The 27,329-nt window shown below is 43.7% G+C and overlaps 1 protein-coding gene across 5 annotated transcripts in view; it reads right to left on the minus strand.

The window, feature by feature from the left end:
• The window catches only part of AFF1 (ALF transcription elongation factor 1), a 197,990-nt gene that overhangs the window by 163,958 nt on the left and 6,703 nt on the right, over window positions 1-27,329 (minus strand). For 3 of the 5 annotated variants that reach the window (XM_065914631.1, XM_065914630.1, XM_065914632.1), the window contains exon 2: window positions 18,211-18,284. In XM_065914631.1, coding sequence (XP_065770703.1) covers window positions 18,211-18,248 — 38 coding nt within the window. In that variant the 5' untranslated portion in view covers window positions 18,249-18,284. Of the gene's footprint in view, window positions 1-18,140; window positions 18,285-27,329 lie in introns of those variants that run through there. The other 2 variants (XM_065914635.1, XM_065914636.1) reach the window with 2 other exon arrangements.

Here is a 27,329-nt window from a genome sequence, read left to right on the forward strand (position 1 = left end):
CAAGGGTTGGGGCTTGTCCTTTCAGAGTCATTTTAATGCATGTTTGTCTAGATAGATGCATGCATCCTCAGTCACTTCAGTCGTGTCCAACTCTTTGCGATCCCTTGAACCATAGCCCACCAGGCTCCTCTGTCCATGGGATTCTCCAGGCAAGAATACTGGAGTGGGTTGCCATTTCCTTATCCCGGGAATCTTCCCGACCAGGGATTGAACCCACATCCTTTATGTCTCCTCCACTGGTCGGGGGGTACTTTACCACTACGGCCACAGATAGAGCTCTACACTCCTATCCATAAAGACAGACAATACCTTGGATTCTATTCCATAATTTAGGTAGTATATCATGCTATGTTGATACACATAGGATTATCTTATCCTTTTTAATAACTACTCAATTTTCTATTTCATAGATCTAGCTAATGTAGAATCCAATCTCCTACCAAGGAACTCATTCGAGTGTCTTTCATTGCAAAAGGAACCTACAGAAAACAACCACCACCACCACAACAAAAAACAACTCAGGCCAAATAATTCACCCTCTAGCTCAGACATGAGAATCTCACCTACACATCTGGAGCCAGAGCAGAAACCTACCCACATTAATGAAGCAACGGAGAGGCACTCCATGCAGAGGGCACCGTGTGAGCGCTGAGGCCGATAAATGAGATCTTCTGCTTTCACCAAACGGTTCCTTCTCCCTCCATTGGTTCAGCAAGCACTTATGAAACCACAGATGATTCTGGGGCCCACTCTGCCTTCTCTCTGTCTTCTGTTCCTTTTTCCACCTTCTGAAAGATGGCTGATCACAACCCAGCCTAAGCCCCATGCAGACTTACCCCTACCAATTCTCCTTCACCCACGTGTTTCGCGAAAAGGGATCCATGCAGGGTCCCCCTGAGACCCTCCAGGGCAGACTGCATTTCCTGAACTGCCTTTGTAATTTACGCAGCAGTTTCTCCCACTCTCCCATCCCCAGCAGTGGCATCGCAGAACAGGATGTGGCTCATAAATCTTTTCCCTCAGCTTACCTACCACCCACTGACTAGCTTATTTTCACAAGACCTGCCATTTCCCAGACTCCCCTAGTGTAAGCCTCCCATGGAAGGTCACAAAAGCTTGGTTCCTAAGACAAATACTCTTCTGTTATCCCTTCTACATGGAATCTAAAAAATAAAACGAGTGTACGGAAGGAGGCAGAAAGAACTCATAGATAAAGAAGACAAACTTGTGGTCACCACTGGGGAGACGGGCGATGGGAAGCAAGATAGGGGTAGGAGATAAAGAGATACAACAGATGGGCAACAAGGGTGCCGTGTACATCACAAGGACACACAGCTACTGCGTTGTAGTAACTTTAAATGGAGTATAACCTATACAAATAGTGAACCAGTATGTTACGCCTGCAACTAATACCGTAAATTAATTATTCTTTTGTTGCTTAATCACTAAGCCTTGTCCGACTCTTTCGAAACCCCATGGACTGGAGCCCACCAGGCTCCTCTGTCCATGGGATTTTCCAGGCAAGAATACTAAAGTGGGTTGCCATTTCATTCTCCAGGGTTAACTTCCCAACTCAGGGATTGAACCCGTGTATCACGCATCCCCTAAATTGCAGGCATATTCTTTACTGCAGAGCCTCCAGGGAACCAACTATACTTCAATTAAAACAAAAAAAGAGGCATGGTTCTTGTGATGGGCAAAGACCTCAGGAAAATGTCATACATCTGCCATTATGGGTGTAGAAAATTCTACGAGGGGCTGTGAAGGAATGTTGATATTTTTAAAAACACATCCTAAATTATTCGGAGAGAAAAACATCAGGCAAATCACTAAGAGGCATTACCATTTCTTGATGGGTAGAGGCCAATTCTTATTTATCTTTAAATTATTTAATTAGTTCATTGAGTATCTTCTGAGTCTAGGTACAATGCCAGCCCTGGGAGACACGAAGATGACAGCTCTTAACCAGCTGTTCCATGACAGAATCTTGTAAGATAAATATAAAAGCAATCTGAGAAATAAATGATGTAATAAAATCTTGTATCTTGGAGAGGCAGAGGTCCATTAGTGCTGGAAAGTGAGAGCAGTTGTACAGAAGAGGTCACTGAAGCAGCAGCTGAAGAGCCGCAGATGCTCTGAACCACTAGGGTCTTTTCTCTTGGCCCGCAAGGTAACAACAGTCTCCTGGTTTTCCTCCCACTTCTCTGACGGTACCTTTCAATCTTCTTGAGCTTTCTTGCTGCTTAGTTTCCTGTTCTTAAGCATTTTCACCCTCTTACTCTCCTTGGGAATCTCATGTACAACTCTGATTCAATTTCTACTGAATAATATACATCCTGAGCCCAGATCTTCTCCAGTGAGTTCCATTCTTGGATAACCAATTACCCACTTAACATTTCCACTTGCAAGAATTTTCACAGGCATCTCAAACTACACTCTCCCCCAAAGAACATGTACCATCATCTCTCTTCTTCATCACTATCACAGCATCTCCCAGGAACAAAGCCAAGAGGTTGGGATTTCTCTTGATCCTTCTCTTTTACACATCCTTTACATCCAACTACCTACATATCCTTTTGTTGCTGTTGCTATTATTTTCCCCCAGTTATCCAGAATCCAGTCTGTTTTCTCCATCCCTCCTGAGGGACTACTTAATAGGCCCCCTACTGGTTTCTGAGCTTCTACTTCAGCCCCACTAAACTCCATTCCCACTTAACAAGTAACCTTTTAAAAGCAAATCTACCATTAATCTACTTAAAATTCTTTGATGGCCATAAAGTCGAATTTTTTAGCATGCCCCCCAGATCAGTTCCTGGCCTGGTGCTCCCTGTTCCAGTAGCACTTAAGTACACGAAGTTCCTCCAAAGAACCCTATGCTTTTTATCCAAATCTTCAGACGTATAATTCCTTTCCACCTGGAATACATTTCTCTTCTCATTCTACCACCCAACTTTTTCACCTGATTAACTCCTCAACATGCATTAATTTTCTGCCTAAGCATCACTGCCTCCAAGAAGTCTTCCCTGATTATTCTCTAAATCTACATGTAGGTGCCTGCCCTTCCTTTGTGTTAGTGTCCGACTCTTTTCAACCCCATGGACTGTAGTCCACCATGCTCCTCGGTCCATGGAATTCTTCAGGCAAGAATACTGGAGTGGGTAGCCAATCCCTTCTCTGGGGATCTTCCCAACCCAGGGATCAAACCCGGGTCTCCTACATTGGCAGGCAGATTCTTTACCATCTGAGCCACAAGGGAAGCCCTTCCTATATGCTCCTGTAAAGCTCTGTACCTCCCTGACAGGACTTACAGATCAAGGAAGGAATGAATGAATGAAGCAGGGATGGGAGGAAGACACAGCATATGCCAAGGCCTGGTGTTTGAAACACCAAGGTTTGTAGATGGAATTGTGGGAACTTCTGTACAGCCAGGCAGCAGGGCTGGCAGAAAGACAGAAGTGATGGGAGATGAGACTTTAAGACTGAGGGGGCTTCCCTGGTGGGGAACCACTGGTGGCTCAGTGGTAAGGAATCTGCTTACCAGTGCAGGAGACGGGGGTTCCATCCCTGGTCTGGGAAGATCTCTCAATGCTGTGCAGCAACTGTTGAGCCTGTGCTCCAGAGCCTGAGTAGTGCTTCTATTGAGCCCATGTGCTGCAACTACTGAAGCCTGAGCACCCTAGAGCCCCTGCTCTGCAACAGAAACCACCTCAAAGAGAAGCTTGCTCATTGCAATAGAGAGTAGCCTCCACTCACCACAACTGGAGAAAGTCTGTGCAGCAATGAAGACCCGGCACAACCAAAAAAAAAAAAAAGAAAAGGCAAAGCTGAGGCCCAGAGGATGGAGGATTTGAACACTCTATTAAGGATTCAACCATTAAACTGTAGGAGATAGGAAGCCCTGCAGGTTTTTAAAGTAAGGAAGCAATGAACATAGGGGAAACCTAACATAATCAAGTTTCTCCCATTGAGGAACCATCAAGTTAGGCTGGGAGATAACGTCTAGCACTTAGAGGCAGAGAGGAAACCACTCAGGGAAGTGATGGCACTCCAGAAGCAGTTCCTGGCACAGAAATCCAGAGATGGGAGCACGGGGGTGGGGCAGGGGAGGGGTGGTGATTGTGCAGAGAACGTTTGTGGTGTAAGGAGGAAGCGAGTCACAGACAGAGGTCTGAGAAGTGACAGCTTTTTATCAGGTGGGAAAAGAGGGAGTTTCCCATGAAAGTAAAAGAGGCCCATCAGAATGGTAAGGAGCTTATGAGCTAGGAGGAGTGTCCCTAAGAAAGGATCAGGGAGCGAGGCGTGGAGTGTCCACATCGAGTGTTCAATTCACCTGGCAGCACTCTGCACAGAATAGGTGTCAGCATTTGCTGATGTGCATGTAAGTCTGCATATAAATCCCAGATTACTAAGTCACTCTCCTACTCCAGAAGCTGTCACCTCAGGGAGATGGGGAGGATAAAAACCACATCCACCCAAAACAGTTTTTTTTTATTAGATTTAAAATAAAAAAAAATCACACCCACTCCCCAATTCAAAGGATGCCAGGTGTGAATCCTTTTGAAAGGAGACCACAACACTTTCTTCATACAAATGATGACCCTCTACTTATTCACATCGGGGGTTTTAACTATCCTCTGTCTTCAGAGAGAAATGTTGTTTCTCATGTGGAAAGGTCATTCGCGTGGGTGCGAGTGGGGGACGCTGGTTCAAAGAATTGGGCAATGACAGACAAACGCTGATGGAGAAGATTGGGCGGGGGCGAGGGAAGGCAGACGCAAATACCCAGGAGCTGAAATGGGCACCTCTTAGATGATCAGCCAGCCGAATGGCTGAACCAGGTAACTCTTCCTGTGCTGGTGCTCAGTCGTGTCCGACTCTTTGTGACTCTATGGACCACAGCCACCAGGCTCCTCTGTCCATGGGATTTTCCCAGCAAGAATACTGGAGTGGGTTGCCACTTCCTCCTCCAGGGGATCTTCCCAACCCAGAGACTGAATCCATGTTTCCTGTATCTCCTGCACTGCAGGCAGACTTTTAATCTGCTGAGCCATCAGGGAAGCCCTGAATTCACAAATCCCCATTAGCCACATAATGATTCCCCACGTTAACATTTCCTTTCTTAAGCCACAGTGGAGTACCTATCTCCAAAATGCAGCCAAACCTCCAGGTCCTCTGGCGGCACTGCTTTCCTGGACAAAGATTTACGATGCCAGAGGAGGAGAGAAAACATGGGCCACTCCACCTCTCCCCGGCTCCTGGGTTGAGAACCGGCTCAGCAAGTACGCGTGTAGAGCCTCACATGTCTGTTTGGAAACAGACGAAAACATTGCTGCAAGATGACTTTGACAGATTAGCCTGAAAAGTGAAATACAGGTGACTTTTTAAGCATCATGGCTTATAAGGATTGCTGTGCTTTGAAGCCATTTGTTTTTAAAAGGTCAACAAAGACAAATCGGTAGCAGTAAATTACTGTTTACACAATTCTGAAAACTTTATACACGGGCCTTAAAGTGTAGTTTTCAACACTTGGGTCAACAAGCCAATTGCCTCAATAGCTAGGGGATCTCACAGAAACACCGAGTTAACCCATTAGTAATAGAGCAAGAAGTTTGGGCTGTTTCTCCAAGAAAGGGCAAATAAATACCCATTATAACCATCATCCATCCTCCATCCCTAGACAGCCATGACTACAACGGCCACAAAGTCAATCACTCATTAATGGCTGGTTATTTGCAAAGCACAGAGATAATGCGCAAAGATTAAACAGACCTCCAGTGTGAAAGAAATATACAATTTACACAGATGTGTGATGTAACACTGAGGCTGAGAGAAATAAGCACCAGAGGTCATATTGGCCGAGACTTAATCAGCAGAGAGAAACCACACAATAATATGAACAGAACTGTAATATAAAAAATGCTGGGGGACTCCCGCTGGGCGTCCAGTGATTGAGAATTCGCCTTCCAATGCAGGGGGCTCGGATCAATGCGTGGTTGGGGAACTACGATTCCACAAGCCGAGGGGCAACTAACCCCGCCACAACTAACTACAGCCACAACTAGAAGAAGCATGCTGCAACTAGAGAAAGCCGTGCACCTCGACAAAGAGCCCCTATACTGCAATGAAGACCCCACACAGTGCACCCCCCCCCCCAAAAAAAATTAAACTGTGATGGGGTAAGGGCCTATCCTGATAGCACAGTGGTAAAGAACCCACCTGCCAATGCAGGAGACTCGGGTTCAATCCCTGGGTCAGGGAGCTGCCCTGGAGAAGGAAATGGCAACTCACTCCAGTATTGTTGCCTGGGAAACCCCATGGACACAGGAGTGTGGCGGGCTGCAGTCTCTGGGGTCACAAAGAGTCAGACATGACTTAGACACTGAACCATCACCGGCCGCCAGGGACTTTAAGAACATCATTGAGTTAAGGGATTTCCCTGGTGGTCCAGTGCCTAAGAATCCACATCCTCCCAATGCAGGGGGCCTGGGCTTGATCCCTGGTCAGGGAGCTGTATCCCACATTCTGCACCTGAGGGTTCCTGTGCTGCAACTAAGATGCTGCATGCCATAACTAAAGATCCCGCATGCAACAAGTGGGGAAAAAAAAAAAAAAAAGATCCCATTTGCCACAACTAAATCCCAACACAGCCAAAAAACTAAATATTGGGGGGGGGGGGGGGGGGAACGGAAAACATCACTGAGTTCAAATTCTCTGCACCCAGAACACTAAAATTATCAAAAGAAAGAAAGCGCATCAAAAGAAAGGGAAAAAAATTAATATTTATTAAATACTGATTCAGTGCAGGTACTAAGTTTTTAAAAATACATTATCTCATGCAGTTCTCATTATATTATTTTACAGATGAAGGAAGTAACAATTTGGAGAGGTTCAGCAAATTCCCAGCATTACACATCTAATTAGGGTTAGAAGCCAAGCCCAACTCTCACTGATTTCAAAATAAACTCACTTTCCCTTGAACTTGGGCTGCCTCTCCAGGTGAAAATTTAAGGGCAGAATCTCGGTGAGCCTGGAAGAAGTGTTCTCCTCACCTGAGTCACTACTTTGAGCTGGCAACAGGAGAACAAAGAAGAAAAGTAACACTGATATTAAAAATTTTTTCAAGTGTCTTCCCATTTCATTCCATTCATTGCCTTGACTCCCAACTCTTCGTCCTTCACAAGGAATACATATTTTCAAATGTTTTCTAGACAAATAAGGTATATTCCCTGCTCTCATTTATTAAATATTCTCTGTCCCTTTGAATTTCAACACCTCCCTTCTTAAATTAAGGGCGATTTCATATCTGTTATCAAGTGTGGAGGGCATGTACATTTCTGCCGGATGTTAAAGATAATTTAAAAGGAGAATTGCTCCAGCTTCTAACGGCCGAGAGCTTGAGTTATGCAAAGGGTCACCACCTCACATGTGTGCGATGCTCTACAGACCAAAGTGATCCAGGGGCAGAGCGCACAGGTCACAACCCCGAGAGCACGACAACAGCACGACAACAGTCTCAGGATGCACACCACTTCCAGCTTTCAATTTTAAAATCAATCCATCCCTTTCTGGTCAGCAGCTCATGAGTCATCCCTATCCCTTGCCATCCTTCCCTGTCTCCGCCCCACCTTCCACACCCCAAGAGAAAAATACTGGCTTTGAAGACGTCCCTGGTGGTCCACTGGCTGGAACTCCACGCTCTCAATGCAGGAGGCCTGGGTTCAATTCCTGGTCAGGGAACTTGAGCCCATATGCTGCAACTAAGACCCAGCACAGCCAAATAAAATAAATGTAAGTTTTTGTTTTTTTTTTTTAAGATTTTGGCTTTGGTCCTACAGGAGAAAAGGATGCATGTTTCTCTGACTACTGGAGCCATGCTGAAGCCATCTCCCAGGAAGGTTTTATTTAGTACTCCTCTACAAAGTCAGAGGGTTTCCCAGGTGGCTCAGTGGTAAAGAATCCACCTGCCATGCAGAAGATGCGGGTTCGATCCCTGGGTCGGGAAGATCCCCTGGAGAAGGAAGTGGCTGCCTACTCCAGTGTTCTTGCCTGGGAAATCCCATGGACAGAGAAGCCTGTGAGCTACAGTCCATTGGGCCACAAGAGTCGGACGCGACTTAGCGACTAAACAACAGTGAGGCCAGAAAAGAAAGTCAACCAAGAGGATTCCTGGCCCAAGCCTCAGTTTCAAACCAGAGCTCAGAAAGTATTTCCCTGCCACAGGCTTCTAGCAAGACAATGCAGAACAAACTTGGAGTCTGCTGTTGGCATCTGAACTTCACAAAGCCATGTCAATGCATCTCCCACATTCACACCATTCCACATCTTGGGGAAAGAAGTCCTTGAATGTTCTCTTATCTCTACTTGAAAACGGCTCAGCTGGAAGGGAGCTCCTCTCTACCCCTCCAGCTGTGACCTCTGCTCCTTTCTCAAATCTTACAACTTGTTTAGAAGATGTACTCAGAAGGTGATTACCAAACACTTGGGAAGTCAGTAAACACATTAGAATTCTTGGGTGCCCAGAGCCATACAGGTTCCACTCAGGTTACAAAGGGTCACTCTGGCCCCCCATCTATTTAAAATCTGGCTAAGGCTTGGACCGACTGCAACAAAGAAGCCAAGTGAAAAAACAGCAAGAGAGAGATAAGCTTGATAGGAAGCTGGGGACGTTGGCAAGAAAGTTTATTCGAAGGTGGACCTTCAGCTGCAGGGTTGAATTTAAAGAGCAGTTTCTAGGTCTTGGGTCCATAAAATGCTAGATTTCTCGTGCTAATAACAGTGTTTTAATAGTATTGCTTTCAGTATAAATGTTGAACATGAAATGTTCAAATACTGTAATTTTGATCCAAAGTTTCGACCCAATGCCAAGCCTCGTACTACAGAAATGAAAGGAGGACTAACTTGAAATGAAAACTTGAAAACAACAGCCTTTGGACTTTGGTGCCAAGTTCTAGGAATTTACTTCAAAACTGACCTCTTTCTGCCTTGCACGGGAGGAAGGCGTTTTTCTCTTGATGCTGGGTGGGAAAAGGAACAAAGGAGGGGTCTAAGCCCTCAGTGTCCCCCAGAGGAAGAGGGCTCAACAGTTTCTGCCCTGTTCCCCCTTCTGGCAACAAAAATAAAGCTGGAGCCAAGACTTCAGTCTTCGACCTCACAGGCTACCTGCGGGGGGCGGGGGGGGGGGCGGGGACCCACCCTGGTGGAGCCATTTCTCCAGGATTTGCGAACCCTGGGTAACGCAGCCTGCCTCTCTGTAGCCTTAACAAAGATCTCCAGTGCGAGCCGTCAAAATTCAAACAGAGAGCAGACCCAAGGCTCTCCGTTAGGAAACCCTGTTTTCTTTTAATTAAAAAAAAAAAAAAAATGTCGAGGTCACCCCTCAGCTTTGTTTACAAGTAATGAGTCCAGCAGCCCCCATTAATCACCCCTGGAGATTCTTTTACACTTTGATGTGAAAAGAGGCAGGGCCCATTGTGATGTCCACGACTCCAACTGCAGCCCTTTCACTTGCAAACGAAGCTCGGGCCCCCAGTAAGAACTGATTGTCAGAAAAAAATTCATTGCCTTTCCTTCCAGTGATTTATCAGAGATGGGGGAAAACGGTGGCTTTAAGACAACTTTCTGGAAAGGGTTCCCAGCACACCACTACTGCATTCCCAGCCTCCGCTGGTTCTTTCTGCCCCACATGCCCACTTCTCAGAGCCTGGGAAAGGCAACTTTCTTCTCTTGAAGCTATCTCATCTCGAGGAACTTTCCTTCCCTCTCCTGCAGGATTTCCTGGGGGCCTGGGCTGTGTGTGTGTGCTCAGTCAGGTCCAACTCTGCGACCCTGTGGACTGGAGCCTGCCAGGCTCCTCTGTCCCTGGGAGTCCCAGGCAAGAATACTGGAGTGGGTTGCCATTTCCTCCTCCAGGGGATCTTCCCGACCCAGGGATCGAACCCGTGTATCTTTCATCTCCTGAACTAGCAGGAGGGTTCTTTACCACTGGCGCCACCTGGGAAGCCCTTCCTGGGGGCGCCTTATGGTACTTAACCGGTCTGGTGTCTCCAGAACAAGGTTGATACCAGCACCTGGGTTGGCCATAACAGACCCAAGACCATCTCAATAATTAAGGCACAAGGCATCCATTTCCCCCATCTTTACCAGTCTCTTACATTAAAAGGAATTGAAAATTAAGGAAGTTTAAAAGGAAAGAGGATTTAAAGATTTCTGGAAGAATCTGAGATGGTAGTCAAAAAGAGGAAGGTTCACAGCAGAACTAGGAAGATTTTTTTTTCAAGTAAACTTTTGAAATTAGAATATAACATGCATTGCATAAAGTGCTCAGCTCACACATGTTATTTTCACCAGGTGACATACCCCTGTAACTGGCATGCAGACCCAGTCATGGAAAAATAGCAGCACTCTTGGACTAGACAACTCTCTTGAGCAGAAAGACTTCTGTCAAACGTAAGTGAACTTTAGCGCTCACTCCATTCTACAGGAAATACCTGGGACAGAAGCACATAATTCTCAAACTCAGCACGAGAGACATAAGGAGACAGAAAATTATTTGTGGTGAGGGCCGTTCTGAGTGCTGTACATTATGGAGCAGCAGCCCTGGCCCCTACCCAAGAGATTACGACAATGAAAATCTCCCCAGACACTGTCAAATGTGCCCCTACCCCCACCTCCAGGGAATAAAATTATTCCAGGTTGAGAACCACTGGTTTATAAGAACAAAAACACATTAAGAGGAGCAGTCAGATAAATCCACCAAGCAATACATACATTCAACTCGGTTTTCTTAGTCAATCCCCACCCCCACTCCCATCGTCCCCACCAAATAAGCAGGGAAAATGCTCTAGGCTAACTTGACAAAACCTAACACAGTGTATGGGCTTCCCAGGAGGCTCAGCAGTAAAGAATCCACCCTCAATGCAGGAATGCAGGAGATGTGAGTTCAATCCCTGGGTTGGGAAGATCCCCTGGAGAAGGAAATGGCAACCTACTCCAGTATGCTTGCCTGGAGAATCCCATGGACAGAGGAACCTGGCGGGCTATAAGTCATGGGGTAGGAAAGAGTCAGACATGACTGAGTGCACGCACGCGCATGTGCACCCACACACACAACACAGTCAGCATTTTAGGGAACCCTTAGCAACTAAAAATCAACAACAATGCAGTATATGCACTTTGATTTGACTAGTCAGGATGTAAACAACTTAAACAGACATTTTTAAAAAATCTGAACAGTTTGGAGACGGGCTAATTAATAAATGAATCTAAAATCTAATTTTATTAGGTATGAGACTGGCAGGCAAGTATGTAGGGAAAGAAATCCCCTTTTTAAAGGAGACACACATAAGGTAAAGCCAGAGTGAAAAAACAGATGTCTGGGATTGGCTTTAAAGCACTTCAGCAAAGAACAAAAGAAAAGGATACATTTTTTTTTTCTAAGTGTGGCAAAATATTGAGAAATGTTAAATCTGAGAAAGGCTATTTGAAAGTTAATGAAATATTCTACTTCTACTGTCTAAATATTTCTACGATAAAATTTTTTCTTTCAAAGTGAAGGGAAAAGAGTGGAGGCAAGAAATAGGATAAGATCTAAGTTGGGTTTTCATGCCTAGTCAGGGCCAATATTCTTTATTGCTGTTACAATGCACAAAATTTCTATCTCTCTCTTGCCCCCTCATCCCATTTCCCTCCTTCCCAGTTTCCCTCTTTGTCTATTCCTTCAGACTGTCTCCCCCTTAACAAAAAGTCTGGGACCACCTCATGCTTTCAGTAGCTTTAATTAAGACCTGCTCCCTTAACTATGTCTATTAACATCTTACCCATGTAAACACATACAATCCAATGTCTAAAATCACTTTAAAGCAACAAAAAAAAAGGTGACACTAAAGCATTATCTGATGAAAAGCATCAAAACTTGTTGGTCAAAGGCAGAAATTGCCTAATAACATGTTAAATGTTATTTGGTAGAGAAAATTTTTCCACCAAAACAAACCAGTTGCACCAGCATTCCCTATAGCTTGATTCACACATTCAACTGTTAATTTCTCCAAGCTTTTTCCTCCTCCAGTACAAGGAGCCAGATTATCATCTAATCTATCGCATTATAGGGTTATCATGAGAGACAGAAAACAAGACTCAGATTCTGAAATAATGTCCTCCAGGCTTCTGAAAAAGAGGAAACTGAAATATTCATCTTAATTCTATTCCACAGATTCCCAAGGAGGCTGATGGCTACTGCTTTAGAAGAAAAGGACTGTTATAACCGAAGCTTCCCCCCCCAAAAAAAAAAGGTTCTTCCCCAAATCAGGATAGTATAAAATTAGTATTCGTACAAAGGTGGTATGAAAAGTGAAAAAGTGAAAGTGATAGTCCCTCAGTCACATCCGACTCTTTGTGACCCCATGGAGCCTGCCAGGCTCCTCTGTCCATGGGATTCTCCAGGCAAGGATACTGGAGTGGGTTGCAAAGCCCTCCTCCAGGGGATCTTCCCGGCCCAGGGATGGAACCCACAACTCTTATGTCTCTTGCATTGGCAGGCAGGTTCTTGACCACTAGTGCCACTTGGAAACCCCATTCCTGGAGTAGCTCACAAAAGAATCCTTTCCATCCAAAGAGCTGCCTCTAGACGAAGTCTTTTTCTTTTGAGGTAGAGATGTGGAAGGTATTCATTCTCCTGAAACCCAGCTCCCTACTAGTATCACCAGAGCAAGAGAATTAACGATTTATGGAGGATTTTATCCTAGGCACTGGGATAAACACTTTACATACATTATTCTTGGTGTCCTCATCTTAATGAGGCTTAAAAGTTGAGCAATTCATCCAACATGTCAGAGATCTGAACACAAGTTACCCAGCCCTGGAGTCCCACACGCAAGTCTGCTACATTGCTTAGGCAATACAGAGTCAACTGGGCTTTTTTTTCTTGTTTTTTAGATAAATTGTCCTCTTTATTTATTTATGGCTGTGCTGGGCCTTCACGTCTGCTCGGCCTTTTTATCCGTTTGCAGAGAGCGGGGCTACTCTCTGGCTGCAGCGCCCTGGCTTCTCTTGCGGCAGACCATGGTCTCCAGGGTTCCTGAGCGTCAGCAGTTGCAGCACGTGGGCTCAGCAGCGAGGCTCCCAGGATCTAGAGCACAGGCTCAATAGCTGCGGCGCATGGGCTAAGCTACTGCTTGGCACGTGGGATCTTCCCGCACCAGGGATCAAATCCGTGTCTTCTGCATTGGCAGGTGGATTCTTTACCCCTGAGCCACCAGCGAAGCTCCTCAGCTGGATTTTACTGGTGAAATTACTCAATAAGTCTACAGTTGAGTCTCCTCCCCCTACCACCACCACACACCCACTCACCACCAAATTTAACTGTCCGTTTGAGAAATAACCAATTCTGAAAAAAGATTTCCTCAGGCCTGAGATAAGTCTGAAACTAAAGTCTTTCAAACCCATCAAAGCGAATGACTCCTCTTAAACTATATATGACAATGACATACAGCGAACAACCATTTTCTAAAGTAAAGGGAAACCGTGCGTTCTGTATAAGAAACATTATTGCGCTTGTAAATCAGGCCTAAAACAACTTGCCGGGGAAACACAGGAAATTTCACAATTCCAGGTGTGGATTATTTACAATGCCCAGGCCAATCACAGTTTCAGGAAAACACAGCTTACAGCCATTAATCTCTCTAGTGAGCATCTGGAAGGCAGGCCCCTGATTTACTCACACAAAGAAAATCTGTCCATATAATAGGTGTTAATCAGCTTAACACCTTGTAGCTTCCTCACTAATTGAGGGCTCCCCTCAATTAGGAGAGGTAAACATTATTTCAGACTCTCCTGGGGAAGGAGAGCATGCAGGAGTATAGCCTTATGGTTCAGGGTTCACAAAATGCAATCACTCAAATCTTTCCCCCAACCTGACAAGCATATCAGCAGATTTCCTAACACACACTGAAGGGAAAGAAGGGGTAGTGACATAGCAAAGGCGCCTGTTCTCTCTTTCAACAAGGAGAAAGAAAAGTAATCTGAAACTCCAGGAAAAATAAAAACACCATCCAAAGATGAGGCAATTTAAAATGTGGCATGAATTTGAGCAATTCACTCAGCTTTAAGTGTTCACTTGGCCTGATCAATATGAAATGTCTCAAGTGGTACTTGGGTTGACTTTGAACCCATAGAGAAGAAATAAAACCCTAAATGCTATTTTGCTTCCCAATCAAAATAGTGTAAATAGTGCTTCTTGGTTTTTCAGCTTTTTTTATCAGAAGACAAAGCTCTCAGAGGCACAGATGCTTATAAAATGTGCTGTTGACCCGGACAATTTAAAACTAAAAGCAGGGGACTTCCCTGGTGGTCCAGTGGTTAAGAATCCACTTGCCAATACAGGGGACATGGGTTCGATCCCTGGTTCGGGAAGATCCCACGTGGCTCGGAGCAACTAAGTCCGTGTACCACATCTACTGAGCCTGTGGGCCCTGGAACCCAGGCTCCGAAGCAAGAGAAGCCAGCACAATGAGAAGCCCGAACACCACAACTAGAGAGTAGCCTCTGCTTGCCACAACTAGGGAAAGTTCTTGCACGGCAGCAATGACCCAGTGCCACCAAAAAGAATAATAATTAATTTTTTAAAAATACTAAAAGCAGAGCTAACAGTTGGAAGGTAGAGCAGATAAATGTGGAAAAGGGTAAGGATAATTATGCTATCAGATTATACAATGAAAAGTTGATGGAAATTTAGAAAATTTTAATACTGATTATATAGTAAAATATAGTACATTAATTTAAAATGCCTTATGATAAAGGCATACAAAGATATGTAAGTTTGTGAAATAAAAGAAAAATAACAAACATCTTTTTGCCTGTTCATACTGTTCATGTGGTTCCTGCAGCGAGAATACTGGAGTGGTTTTCACTAGTGGACCACGTATTGTCAAAACTCTCCACCATGACCTGTCCGTCTTGGGTGGTCCTGCAGGGCATGGCTCATAGCTTCATGACTTACACAAGTCCCTTCGCCAGACAAGGCTGTGATCCATGAAGACTGCTGTGCTACAGTCCACGGGGTTGCAAAGACTCAGATATGACTTAGTGACTGACTGACAATAACACAAACATCGAAACAGAATAGACACCAAAAAGAGTATACTATTTGATTATTTTAAAATAAAAATCAAAAGCAGGCAAGACAAACCCAGTGTTAGACGTCAGAATAGTGGTAGGCTTTGAGAGAGACAGTAGCTAAGAGCAGACAGGAGGGGCTCCTGGGGAGCTGGTATTGTTGTTGCTTCATCAGTTACACAAGTGTGTTCACTTTGTGAAAATGCATTGAACTGTACTAACAGTGTCAGCCCTTTTCAGTTTGTTACACTCCAATAACAATTTTTAGAAAGAACAAAAAGGGGAGGGGAAGGAAGGGGAGGAGAAATATAAGTACATCAGATTGAGTAGCGTCAAATGTTGCTAAGTGTGGGAGCCAGGGGAATAAGCTTATTTGTAAGAACTAAAACAAATATTGTCTTTACACATGACATTAATATTCTGGCCATGCTGATGACTTCTGGTAGCCCTGAGCAGACTAAGGATTCACACTCAGACTTCTATTTAGTTTGCGCAATTATACCTGCCTGCTCAATACACATCTGTTTCCTTCCTGGACCAGTTCCACATGAATTTGGTTTTATTTTGGGGTGGGGGGGGGGGGGAGACTAACACGACAAAACATTTAAATAAGTGAGATATTTGGTATATACTAAAAATATAGCACTATTTAGGATTTCCTCTATCTTACTACTTGTACTAGGTATTAAAAGGACCACATCAGGGAATTCAAAAGCTGAAAAGACAAATGTAACAAATAATAACAACAGCTCTGTAATTGCTAGAATGTTACTATAAAGGGCAATTAGCTAGTCTAACAATTAGCAACAACAGAAAACAAACCTAAATAATAGAGTACAAAATATCTTTTTAAATCTTGCCACTGATGATACTGTTCAGTATTATAATTATTATAAACTATGATTCTTCTTCCAGAAATTACTCTGGATACAGTGTGAATAATCAGAAATAGCTGAAAAATCATACCTCAAAAAAATCTTAGAATAGAAATTTAAAATTTCTTCACCCCAATACATTTTCATTAACCTGATATTTAGATTCCTTTGTAGAAAGACCCAGTTTTAATATTCTATAGAATTCAACTCTTAATTAATTAATTCAAACTCCAATCAAGATGCCAACAATTTTTCTAGAAAATGACAAATGACTTCAGAGTACATGTGGAAATGCAATCAGATGTGACTAGCTATAAAAATTCTAAAAATGAAAAGTATTGACTAAGAATCTGCCTAAATATTAAAATCTATAAAAACGCACTGAAATAGTACAGCACCATAGGCAGAAGGGAAAACTGGTGGCACAAGAGTCCAACAATAGACTCAAGAATGTCATGGATTTTGGATATGGCATTCAAATCAGTAAAGACAGACGATTTAATCAATGATGTTGGAACAACTGGCCAGCCTTTTGCTTAAAAAAAGGCTAACATCCCCAGACTTTTTCAGTTTCCTATTAATATGGAAATTTACAACACATACTTTACACTAAAATCAATTACAGATGGATCAAAACACTAAAAAGTCAAGGATCTAAAATGGGCAGCAAAATGAAGAGGGCAAAGCGGCTAATTCGTCCGTGAACCCAGCTGTGTGGGAATTGCAGTGAACTAAAAAGCATCCGTGCTTCCCCAGCCTTTCGTTCTTTTTAAACATCAAGTCTCCCTGGGGCAAGCTGACAGCGCAGATGTCTGTCTGCAAGAGGAAATCGGGTGGGAGGTTGGGAGTTCTGGTTGGGAGAACTAAGTCACAGCACACCTGAAAAGTAACGGCACACCACTTGAGAAGTTTTGAATTAGAAAGCTCATGACTTCTCAAAAAGAGCAGGAGCTAGTTATTCGATTCCATCTGAGGGGTGCTCTATGGCAATACAAACCCCATGCTGTTAAATTTTTTAAGAGAAGATGGAAGTCTAGATCGTTATGTAAAAATCATTGGCAGATACATATATATATCTCTATATATACAGAGATATTTAGGACACTGTGAGAGGCCAAACAAAGCCCATCTGTTGGCCAGATCTGCCCCACAGGCCACCAGCTTACAAGTTCTGATTTAAATGCAAAAAAATGAAACCTTTCAAGTGCCAGCAAAGAACACATGACATTATTGTCTCAATCGTGGAATAGGAAAGACCTTCCGAAGCACAATCAAAACCAGAATCCATAAAAGACCAAGACATTTAACTACATAACAATTTAAAACTTATGTGTAACTGAACATTACGAATAAGCCTTTAAAAAAAAAAAAGGATGATAACAGTTTCCCCTCTGGCTCCAGCAGCATGTGGACTGTGGCAGCCTGGGCCACATGCCTTCCTCTGTGGGGGAGGAGAGGGCACCAGGTTTAACACCAGTACCACTTGGACCACCTGGAGTACTGGAAGAGCTTCCTAAATGAGCCAGAAAGGAGGAGGAAGTAGGAGAGCACCAGAATGGTCCAGAATCACAGTCCCCATCATCTAATACTCAAGAAATATTAACTGAGTATGTTTGAGTCTACATGTCTCCTACTTTCATAGGTATTTGAATATCTAATAGTATAAATAAGAACTGATCAGGGATACTAAGACTTCCTTCTGAATAGCAAATTGGTTATTCTTAATAACTGCTTCAGAATATAAATACACTGCCCTCAAGGAACCCTGATCATACGCTATATGCAAGAAGGCAGTCAACCATGTGTGCAGAGTTGGAAGGAGAGATGTGATAGTTAACTATATCTGACAGAATTCCCTCTTCCAAGCCTCTCACAACAAGGCCGACTTCCTCATATCTGTTTCAGCACAAGCCAAACAGGTGCACATTTTCCCAAATCAGTGTGGCCCGGGCCAGTTCCTCGAACACAGAATTAGGATGCTTGATCTAATATCACATCCACATGTTAAAGAAATGAGTTACAAGACTCAGAGAGTACTAGATTTAAAGAAAATATGTAGCCAGTCAACAGGTTTGATTTCATCCAGAGAAGACAGAAATTTTCACACCTTTTCCTGCACCAGAGAATCCATAAGTCACAAAAATAAAAAGGACCAACCTTATTCTTTGAAAAATTGATTATAAAATTCAACATCAAGGTATCTTTGCATCATGGACTTCACGGTTACCTGCTGCTGCCGCTGTTGACTCTTTCCGTAAACGCCATTGCTGCCAATTACTGGAAAGTGATGAGTCTGCTCATCTGAAAAAGAAACAGTAGCCTGTGAACATGAGCACATAAATAACTAAACTAATTGGTATACCTGAACCAGAAGGCATCTTACTAGACACAGAACTCAAAGCTCTCATTTGAATAATAGACATTGAACAATATTCATATTGAATAATAATTTAAATAATCTCATTGAATAATCGTTGTTCTTCACCAACTCTCAAAAATGTGTGAACAAACTGGCCGGCATATACCAAAGACCAAATGCACTTTTAATTTTAAGCCTGAAAACGATTTCAGCCAGGAAAAAAAAAATGTGCACACGTATGTTTATCACGAGGAGGGAGAAAGGAAATAACACTTCCCCAGTGTCTAGTTTGTGCCAAGCCTTTAAAAATGACATTCCATGCAAACATTACAATACACTTGCAAGGTACATACTAAAACCTCAAATACTAAATAGCCCATTTTATATATAAGAAAAGTGAAACTCAGTTTTAAGTAATTTGCCTAAGGTAATAGGTTGTGTCAGCAATCTCACTAGAATCAAAAGGGGGAAAGGTAAAAGTATAGACAAGAAAGAAAAGTTGATTTTCAAGGCTAAATAAAAGTGAGCCCCAGTAAAAGCCAATCTTGAGATTTTACTTCCACTCATAAAAGGTACTTAACCCCAAAGCAATTCTGGAGAGTTCTCTTGAAACAGTACTGGTTAAAAAAAAAAAAAAAGTTGTTATCCAACCTGGGCAGACTGGCCTTGGTACCTATCTTGTATATCTCTAGAAACAACCTTTCTCTCAGTGTCTAACACCGTCAACAGCTGTTTCCTTTTCCCTTTCTTGTCTTTATTTGTAAATTTACTGCTCTTATCCTAACTTGCTTTAAATAGTTTCAATTTTTTTTCAAACATCCTTAAGGCAAAAAGGGTATGTTACTAAATTATCTTAGTACCAATTTAACAAACTATCTGTTACAAATGGAAATAAATACAGATATTAAGTTTGTAACAATTTTTAGAGTGCCTGCTACTTTAAGAGCTTAACTGTCACACTTTAGGCCTGAGGCTGAAGAAACACTGGAACAGAGTCCTTCAGCTCAACTCTTTTATCTGACTTTTAGGACTTTTATCTCCCCTCTCCATGACTACAATGTTTCCTTATTAGTAGATAACCATTTGTCAGTCTATCTCCTCCCCCAGAAAGAATGCAACATGGATGCTACAAACATTCTAATCAGACTCACCTCAGTAGAGCTCTAAAATTTTCAAGGTCAAACATGCTTTGGAGTAGGACACTCCTTCAGCTGGCTATAGTGGCCCTCGGCAAGTTTTCTAAATTCTCCAAATCAAATCCCCATCACCACCCCCTTTAAAGAAAGTAAGTGAAGTTGCTCAGTTGTGTCCGACTCTTTTGAGACCCAGTGGACTGTAGCCCACCAGGCTCCTCTGTCCATGGGATTCTCCAGGCAAGAATACTGGAGTGAGTTGCCATCTCCTTCTCCAGGGGATCTTCCCGACCCAGGGATCGAACCCGGGTTTCCCGCATTACAGGCATATGCTTTACCCTCTGACCCACCAGGGAAGTCTCCCCCTTTACTCTCTCTCAAAGGTATACTTTGGGGGGAAGGAGGGGAAAGTATCCAGGCTTGTAGGATACCAGTTCCCTGAGCAGGTATTGAACCTGTGCCTTCGGCAATGAAAACAAGAGTCCTAACCACTGGACCATCGTCCCCAAACACACACTTTTGTTTCTCTTTCCTCCTTTCTCTTTCTCTACCCTCCTTTCCCTCTCCCTTCCCCCACCTCCCCTCTCTCTTTCTCAACATGAAGAGCTAGTTCAGTTCAAGTTCAGTAGCTCAGTCATGTCTGACTCTTTGCGACTCCATGAACCACAGCACGCCAGGCCTCCCTGTCCATCACCAACTCCGGGAGTTGACTCAAACTCATGTCCATCAAGTCGGTGATGCCATCCAGCCATCTCATCCTCTGTCATCCCCTTCTCCTCCTGCCCCCAATCCCTCCCAGCATCAGGGTCTTTTCCAATGAGTCAACTCTTCTCATGAGGTGGCCAAAGTATTGGAATTTCAGCTTCAGCATCAGTCCTTCCAGTGAACACCCAGGACTGATCTCCTTTAGGATGGACTGGTTGGATCTCCTTGCAGTCCAAGGGACTCTCAAGAGTCTTCTCCAACACCACAGTTGAGTCTTTTCCAACACCACAGTTCAAAAGCATCAATTCTTCAGCACTCAGCCTTCTTCACAGTCCAACTCTCACATCCATACATGACCACTGGAAAAACCATTGCCTTGACCAGATGGACCTTTGTCGGCAAAGTAATGTCTCTGCTTTTTAATATGCTATCTAGGTTGGTCATAACTTTCCTTCCAAGGAGTAAGCGTCTTTTAATTTCATGGCTGCAATCACCATCTGCAGTGATTTTGGAGCCCCCCCAAAATAAAGTCTGACACTGTTTCCCCATCTATTTGCCATGAAGTGATGGGACCAGATGCCATGATCTTAGTTTTCTGAAAGTTGAGCTTTAAGCCAACTTTTTCACTCTCCTCTTTCACTTTCATCAAGAGGCTTTTTAGTTCCTCTTCACTTTCTGCCATAAGGGTGGTGTCATCTGCATATCTGAGCTAGTAGTCCACAGCAAATAATCAACAAAACAGTAGGCGTTCATTTTGGCATTAATCTTCCTAACACTGTGAAGTCTTCTCAAGAGTCCATGATATAGAGAAAGAAAGTGAAGTTGCTCAGTCATGTGTGACTTTTTGTGACCCCCATGGACTGCAGCCTACTAGGCTCCTTTGTACATCCATGGGATTTTCCAGGCAAGAGTACTGGAGTGGGTGGCCATTTCCTTCTCCAGGGAATCTTCCCGACTCAGGGATCGAATACGGGTCTCCAGCATTGTAGGCAGCTGCTTTTACTGCCTGAGCCACCAGGGAAGTCAGAATAGAGTCCATGATGGTTGTCCCCAAAACAGTCCTCCCAGTGAAGATGCCCCACCTGCTAGCTGCTCAATAGCCAAGAGCACCCACCCCAGGGCTGACTGCTGCAGAAAGGAGGAGGTGGGGAGCTAGGCTATTGAGGGAGTCTCACCTGACAAAGAGGTTCTGAGTTTCCTTGTTTATTTACTCACTGGGCCAACCAAAAAAAAAAAAATTTTTTTTAAAGATTTTTGGGGTGTTGACCAGTTTTTAAAGTCTTTATTGAATTCGTTACCATATTGCTTCTGTTTTATATTTTGGTTTCTTGGCCGAGGGGCATGTGGGTCCAAACCCCCTGCATTGAAAGTTGAAGACCCCAACCCTGGACCACCAGGGAAGCCCCCTGAGCCAACAAATATTTCCTGGACCTCTACTGTAAGAAGAAGAGAGTGAAGGAAATGGGCACTGAGCTTACCAGCTACAGAAGGTGAGCAAAGATGAAGCATTCTATACAGATGTTCCACTTGAAAAACTGTCATAGAAAAAAAACAAAGTGAGAAGTGTAGAGGGCCAGAGCGGAAAGAGGTAAGGTTTTTATATCGAGTGGTCAGAGAAGGAAACATTTCAGCAAGGGCTTAAAGGAAGTGAGGAGCAAGCCACGCTGAGCTGTAGTAAAAGATGGCCTAGCCCTCAGGGTGATGAGGTGTCAGGGCTCATGTTCCTCAATGGTAATAAATGTACCACCCCAGTGGGAGATGCTGAGTGGGGGAAAGCGGGGTGGTGGTGGTGGGGACAGGGAGGTCTATGAACAATCTCCGTGCCTTGCACTCAGTTTTGCTATGAACTCAACTGCTATAAATAAATAAATAAAGCCTTTTTTTAATGGTCCTAGTGGAGAAGGAAATGGCAATCCACTCCAGCAGTCTTGCCTGAGAGATCCCACAGACAAAGGAGCTGGGAAGGCTACAGTCCATGGGGTCACAAAGAGTCAGACATGACTGAGCAACCAAATCAAACAAAATCATCCTAGGAACTTTGAAACGTCTAAGACAGAAGGAATCAACTGAATTCCCGGTCTCACAACTGATTTCTTAGGTGGGTGAGTGAAGTACAAGATGAAAGAGGCATTCTCTGAGTGATCTGGCCATAGGCACAACCCGGGACTTGTATGTACAACTCAGACTCATAATCTGAGTCTGAGCATGGACATCAAACATGGTGGCTTGATCCTTTCCACAGAGGCCAGGGCAAGGAGGCTGCATCACCACCAGATTTTTGGCTCGTCTCCCAGAAAAGATCAAATTCAGCCTATCCTTCACCAACTTCGGGAGCTTGCTCAAACTCATGTCCATCAAGTTGGTGATGCCATCCAACCACCTTATCCTCTGTCTTCCCCTTCTTCTCCTGCCTTCAATATTTCCCAGCATCAGGGTCTTTTTCAATCAGTCAGTTCTTTGCATCAGGTGGCCAAAGTATTGGAGTTTCAGCTTCAGCATTAGTTCTTCTAATGAATATTCAGATACAAGGTTGTTAGGTTAGAATGGAGGTTTACTGTAGTTAGCAAAGTTATGACCCTAGAGTGCTAAGGAAGATCATTAGTATATGCTTCAGTTAATGTCTCCTTCAAAGAATCTTTCTTAAAAATAGCCACATTTGTACAAGAAGGTTTGTCCAATAAAATGTTGGTAATAGCAAGGAAACTGGTAACAACCTAATACATACTAACACAGAAAGGATAAATTATGATACATGAAACATGGTGTAACATCAAAAAGTTTATCCAAACAAGATGCTGAGCAAAATGTGCACTGTGAGCCAATTTGCTTGAAAAGAAAATGTTTTCTTTTGATATTTGTGCATAACACACACCCTTAACACACACACACTCAACTGTTGATAGTGGTTTCTCTGGAAAGCAGCACTTTCATCTTTTATTCTGTATGCTATGAATCCTTTTATTGTCTGAGTAGACATTTTCTTCTCTAAGTATAATGGTTGGGGGTGGGGAATTTCCTGACCCATCAATACTGAAATCAGGTCTCCCTGAAGTCTTCATACATTTTTATATTATTTTCACCAGATTATAAAGACAAAGCAGAAAAATAAGTGGGGGTGGGGGAGCCAGTTTAAAATTCTCCCATTAAAAAAAAGCAGGTAAGGGATTTCCCTGGTGATCCAGTAGTTAAGAATCTGCCTTGCAATGCAGGGGACATGCGTTCAATCCCTGGTCAGGGAACTAAGATCCCCCATGCCTCAGAGCAATCGACTAGCCCAAACTACTGAGTCCACACGTGGCAACTAGAGAGCCGGCACTCCACAATGAATGATTCTGAATGACACAACGAAGGATCCGTGCGCCACAACTAAGACCCAACAGCCAAATAAATAAAATAATTTTAAAAAATTTAAAGCAGGTAAGATTCCAACATGGCTCTATTTTAAAAACAGAGTAATGCTGTAGAGCAAAAAAAAAAAAAAAAAAAAAAAAAAAGGAAGCTTAAGCAAGACAGGTGATCCCTTTGGGCAAATTAAGCCCTACCAGCCTCAGTGCTCCCACCTGTAAAATGGAAAAACAACCTATTTTACAGAGTCACCGAGAACAGTGTTCTATAAATCTAGCTAAAATGCCCAGCACACTGACACATCATGGGCATTCAGCACACAGCAGTTCTTATTTAAGTCAGCAATGCTGATCTTACCTTTTACGTAACTGACACAGACTGTTTCATGTAGGAATGCACTCTGTCAGATATATATTTAAGTGACCCTTCCACAGTCCTTACAGCCTCTTGCAATGCAAATTTATTCAGAAATAAAAATGTCACACACATCAAACTCCTTTCCTCCCCAAAATAGAAGGAAAAACATTTCAAGTAAAAAAAAAAAAAAAAAATACTAGTTTTTTTTTTTTAAGTTTTAAAGATGCTCGCACCATATACATATATAATTACAAGGAAAGAAAAAGAAGAGGAATACAAAAAAAAAAAAAAAAATAGGACTCAGGATATTTTCAAATATTCTGTTTTAGGTCCTTTTCTTTTACGTTTTATTTGTATTTTTATTTAAATTTACATTTAATTGGAGTATAATTGCTTTACAATACTGTGTTGGTTTCTGCCATGTATCAGCATAAATCAGCTATAGGTATACGTAAGTCCCCTCCCTCATGAACCGTCCTCTGGTTTTAGGTCAATCCTGGGAACCTATTCTCAGGGGCCTTTGCGATGATCTGCTGGTTTAAAGGCCTGCTTTGCAACCTCCGAGCTATAAGACCCAAAGAAGGCAATGGCAACCCACTCCAGTACTCTTGCCTGGAAGGTCCCATGGGCAGAGGAGCCTGGTAGGCTGCAATCCATGGGGTCTCGAAGAGTCGGACACGACTGAGTGACTTCACTTTCCCTTTTCACTTTCATGCATTGAAGAAGGAAATGGCAACCCGCTCCAGTGTTCTTGCCTGGAGAATCCCAGGGATGGGGGAGCTTGGTGGGCTGCCGTCTATGGGGTCGCACAGAGTCAGACACGACTGAAGCGACTTAGCAGCAGCTATAAGACCTCAAGGTTTCAGCCTTCTTGTCAATAACATGGAGCTTCCTGAGGGTTGTTGTAGGGTTAAATGAAATGGGTGTCATATTTTTAGCACAATGCCAAGCTCCTGGTGAACATTCAATAGTAGTAGTTGTCCTGGTTATTTTTCTGCCAGCCAAAGCACATGTTCAAGACAATCCATATATTAGAGAAGCTTTTCAACTGGACAAACAGCTGCTAAGTAGGTCTCAAAGCCCCATGACCATGACCCAGTTTCCAGAGGAGAATATGAGGAAAACAACTGCCCAGAGGCCTGAGGATGTCTGGTCTGGTCTAGTCCCTGGTCAGCTTGCCTTCCCCTTTTCCACACATACCCTCCAGGAATAACAGCCTCTTGGTAATTGGCAATGTGTCAGCAGTGAGTCATGGGTCATACACTGTTTTCATCTGAATTCTCCAGAACTCTACCCCAAGCAGCTCATACTCTCAGGGCTCCAAACTGACCTGATCACCTGCAGTTCCTCTAGCTCTCCAGTGCCACATGAAGCCCTCGGGACATTCATAATGGAACATGATTTCCCCAAGGACCTCTTCTCCATCCACCGCCTTAAACAAGGTTCGGGCCCCAAACTCAAGTCCGCATCCCACAGCCTGTTGGTGCCCTCCCATCATTCAGCTCAAATGACACGTTCTCCAAAAGCCCTCCCCGAATGCAGCAGCAAATGTAGCACTGATGTGCCTCCAGCCAATCCATGAACTGTTTCATCATATTCTATATGGGTTCAGAATGTGTCTAGCTGCAAGTAGTAACTGCTTAATTAACAGAGGCTTCTATATTTCTGGACTCCCCTGGTGGCTTAGTGGTAAAGAACCCACCTGTCAATGCAGGAGATGTGGGTTCAATCCCTAGGCTGGAAAGATCCCCTGGAGAAGGAAATGGCAACCCACTCCAGGATTCTTGCCTGGAAAATCCCATGGACAGAGGAGCCTGGTGCGAGCTACCATCCATGGGGTTGCAGAGAGTCAGACATGATTTGGTGACTAAACAACAATTTCTCCAGACCCTGATGCTGGGAAAGAGTGAAGGCAAAAGGGGAAAGAGGACAGCAGAGAACAAGGCGGTTAGATAGCATCACCGGCTCAATAGACATGAACCTGAGCAAACTCCAGCAGATAGTGAAGAACAGGGAAGCCTGGGACGCCGCAGTCCACCAGGTTGCAAACAAGAGACTGAACAACAGCAACAACAGCAAGTCTAAGGGAAGGTGGCTACTGGCATAATGTCAGCCGTACAGAGGCCATTGGGAACTTGGCTCTTCCTGCTTGGCCACATTTAGCGTGCTGTCTTTAGGCACATCATCTCATGGTACAAAAAGGCTGCTGGTCATAACCAGACATCTTTTCAACATGCAAGGCAGGAGGAAGATGGGAGGAGGAAGGTGTGGCTATGCCACATCAGGAAAGTCCTTCCCCAAACCTTTACTACCTGAAAACCAAAACGAGGTCACATGGCCTCCTCCAGCTTCAGGGGAAACAGGTAAATCAAGGCACAAATTGTTACGACTGGCTGAGGACAAACATGATCTGTCACCTAAGGCTGAGCCCGGTGCTCAGTTCAGTTCAGTCGCTCAGTCGTGTCCGACTCTTTGTAACCCCATGAATCGCAGCACGCCAGGCCTCCCTGTCCATCACCAACTTCCGGAGTTTACTCAAACTCATGTCCATCAAGTCGGTGATGCCATCCAGCCATCTCACCTTCTGTCGTCCCCTTCTCCTCCTGTCCCCAGTCCCTCCCAGCATCAGGGTCTTTTCCAATGAGTCAACTCTTCGCATGAGGTGGCCAAAGTACTGGAGTTTCAGCTTCAGCATCAGTCCTTCCAATGAACACCCAGGACTGATCTCCTTTAGGATGGACTGGTTGGATCTCCTTGCAGTCCAAGGGACTCTCAAGAGTCTTCTCCAACACCACAGTTCAAAAGCATCAATTCTTTGGCACTCAGCTTTCTTCACAGTCCAACTCTCACATCCATACGTGACCACTGGAAAAACCATAGCCTTGACTAGACAGACCTTTGTTGGCAAAGTAATGTCTCTGCTTTTTTTTTTTTTCCATTTATTTTTATTAGTTGGAGACTAATTACTTCACAACATTGCAGTGGGTTTTGTCATACATTGACATGAATCTACTATTTAATATACTCTCTACTATTTAATATACTCTCTACTATTTAATATACTCTCTAAGTTTGTCATAACTTTCCTTCCAATCCTTCCAAGGAGTAAGTGTCTTTTAATTTCATGGCTGCAATCACCATCTGCAGTGATTTTGGAGCCCCCAAAATAAAGTTTGACACTGTTTCCACTGTTTCCCCATCTATTTCCCATGAAGTGATGGGACCAGATGCCATAATCTTAGTTTTCTGAATATTGAGCTTTAAGCCAACTTTTCCACTCTCTTTCACTTTCATCAAGAGGCTTTTTAGTTCCTCTTCACTTCCTTTCAAAAGGGTGGTGTCATCTGCATACCTGAGGTTATTGCTATTTCTCCCGGCAATCTTGATTCCAGCTTGTGCTTCTTCTAGCCCAGCGTTTCTCATGATGTACTCTGCATATAAGTTAAA

Source organism: Muntiacus reevesi, chromosome 22 (genome assembly GCF_963930625.1).
Source record: "Muntiacus reevesi chromosome 22, mMunRee1.1, whole genome shotgun sequence".
NCBI classification, from domain to species: Eukaryota; Metazoa; Chordata; class Mammalia; order Artiodactyla; family Cervidae; genus Muntiacus; species Muntiacus reevesi.